The sequence below is a fragment of the Amphimedon queenslandica genome, unplaced genomic scaffold, assembly GCF_000090795.2.
Source record: "Amphimedon queenslandica unplaced genomic scaffold, v1.1 AMPQUscaffold_3770_Cont24240, whole genome shotgun sequence".
Classification (NCBI taxonomy): Eukaryota; Metazoa; Porifera; class Demospongiae; order Haplosclerida; family Niphatidae; genus Amphimedon; species Amphimedon queenslandica.
In genome coordinates, this window is record NW_003555907.1 from 1 (window position 1) to 1,443 (window position 1,443).

At 32.7% G+C, this 1,443-nt stretch overlaps 1 protein-coding gene across 1 annotated transcript; it reads left to right on the forward strand.

The window, feature by feature from the left end:
• Positions 1-329: 329 nt before the first annotated feature.
• LOC109592838 (uncharacterized) lies at positions 330-1,422 on the forward strand (the record flags this gene model as incomplete). The annotated part of the gene is made up of 4 exons (XM_020008183.1): positions 330-449; positions 497-567; positions 798-1,017; positions 1,064-1,422. Coding segments are annotated over exons 1-4 (750 nt in total), but the record flags the coding sequence as incomplete, so codon positions are not given.
• Positions 1,423-1,443: the final 21 nt, after the last annotated feature.

Below are 1,443 nucleotides of genomic sequence, written 5' to 3' on the forward strand. Positions count from 1 at the left end.
GTTAGCTTCTGGTGGAATGGCATCACTCACCCTAACAGCAACAAGTGAAGAAAATGATACAGAAGTTACCTGCCATGCAACCAATGGAGCTACCACTGAACCAGCATATCTATATGTACAAGGTCAGTATAATACATTCAGTTATTTAAAGCACAATTACCTGATGGCAATGACAGGTCCACCTACTAGTGTCAGTAATTTAACAGGATATCAGTTAGATTCTTGTTGTATGTTTATCAGTTGGTATCCTCCATTCACACTACCAGGACTAACAGTACAGTATATAATCAGTGTAGGAACTGATCAACAGTACCTTAATGACTCTATCACTAACTACACTTACTGTCCAATGAACCTAACCAATAAACAATATCTGTTTAACATTACAACTACTAATAAAGCTGGGAATGGATCTACTAGTAACATAACTGTTGGATTTCAATCAACAAGTAAGTAATTATACTTATTGAGAGCCTAATGTGATTATTCTATACAGTAGATGTAGAGTTATATGTAACTGATAAGGAAAGAGGGAATGCAAATTGGACTTTTCATTTCATTGTATCTGTAAGTTTTCCCTAATGGGATTAATCATAGCCAGCTATGATAACCTTATAGTAATAGTGAATAGTAGTGTTAAATGATGATAGACAGACTACAGTATTATAATGTATTATAGGTAATGTGTAATAAATGTACCATGTATTATAATGTATAGTCTATATTGTACTTAATAATGATATCCCATGGTGTGTTTACTGTGTTGTGATTACCTGCTTAAGAAAACATTTTTTTAGGTTCATCAGTTTTGTACTAATGTACCACCACTAATGAACATTACATTGAAAGGATGTACTAAGGATAACTGTTATTCAACAACAAATGTATCCATAAGCAATAGTTCTTATAATAACATTTCACTTGTTGTTCAATTTCCATCAAATAAGACACTGAATACTAATGCTACCTTGTACTATCAAAATGGAGTTACAGTTCAAAGCAACACTATAACAATCAGTAAGTAATACACAATTAATACATTATGATATTTACTTATTTTAAGGTACTCATGATCTTCAGGAATTCACATTGATTAATATCACATCAAATTCTGCTTGTCTTCAGTTTGAGTATGTCAGTGGCAGTACACCTTATATTGATGTAATTCTGCTTGCTGATGATGTAGACTATATTATTGATGGTTTCAATATATCTCCTAATGATGAGTTGAACTTTATTCAGTGTATTACTAACATACCAGCTGGTGATAACTTAACACTGTATGCATGTGAATGGGCAACCACATATACTTGTCAATCTAACCCTCCTGCTGTAATAACTGGTATTAATATTACTAATGACTTTACATCTTCAGTTCTAATGTCATCAGTTCATTCATCATCAGTATCACTCACGTCAACAGTATTGACTACTCCATCAACG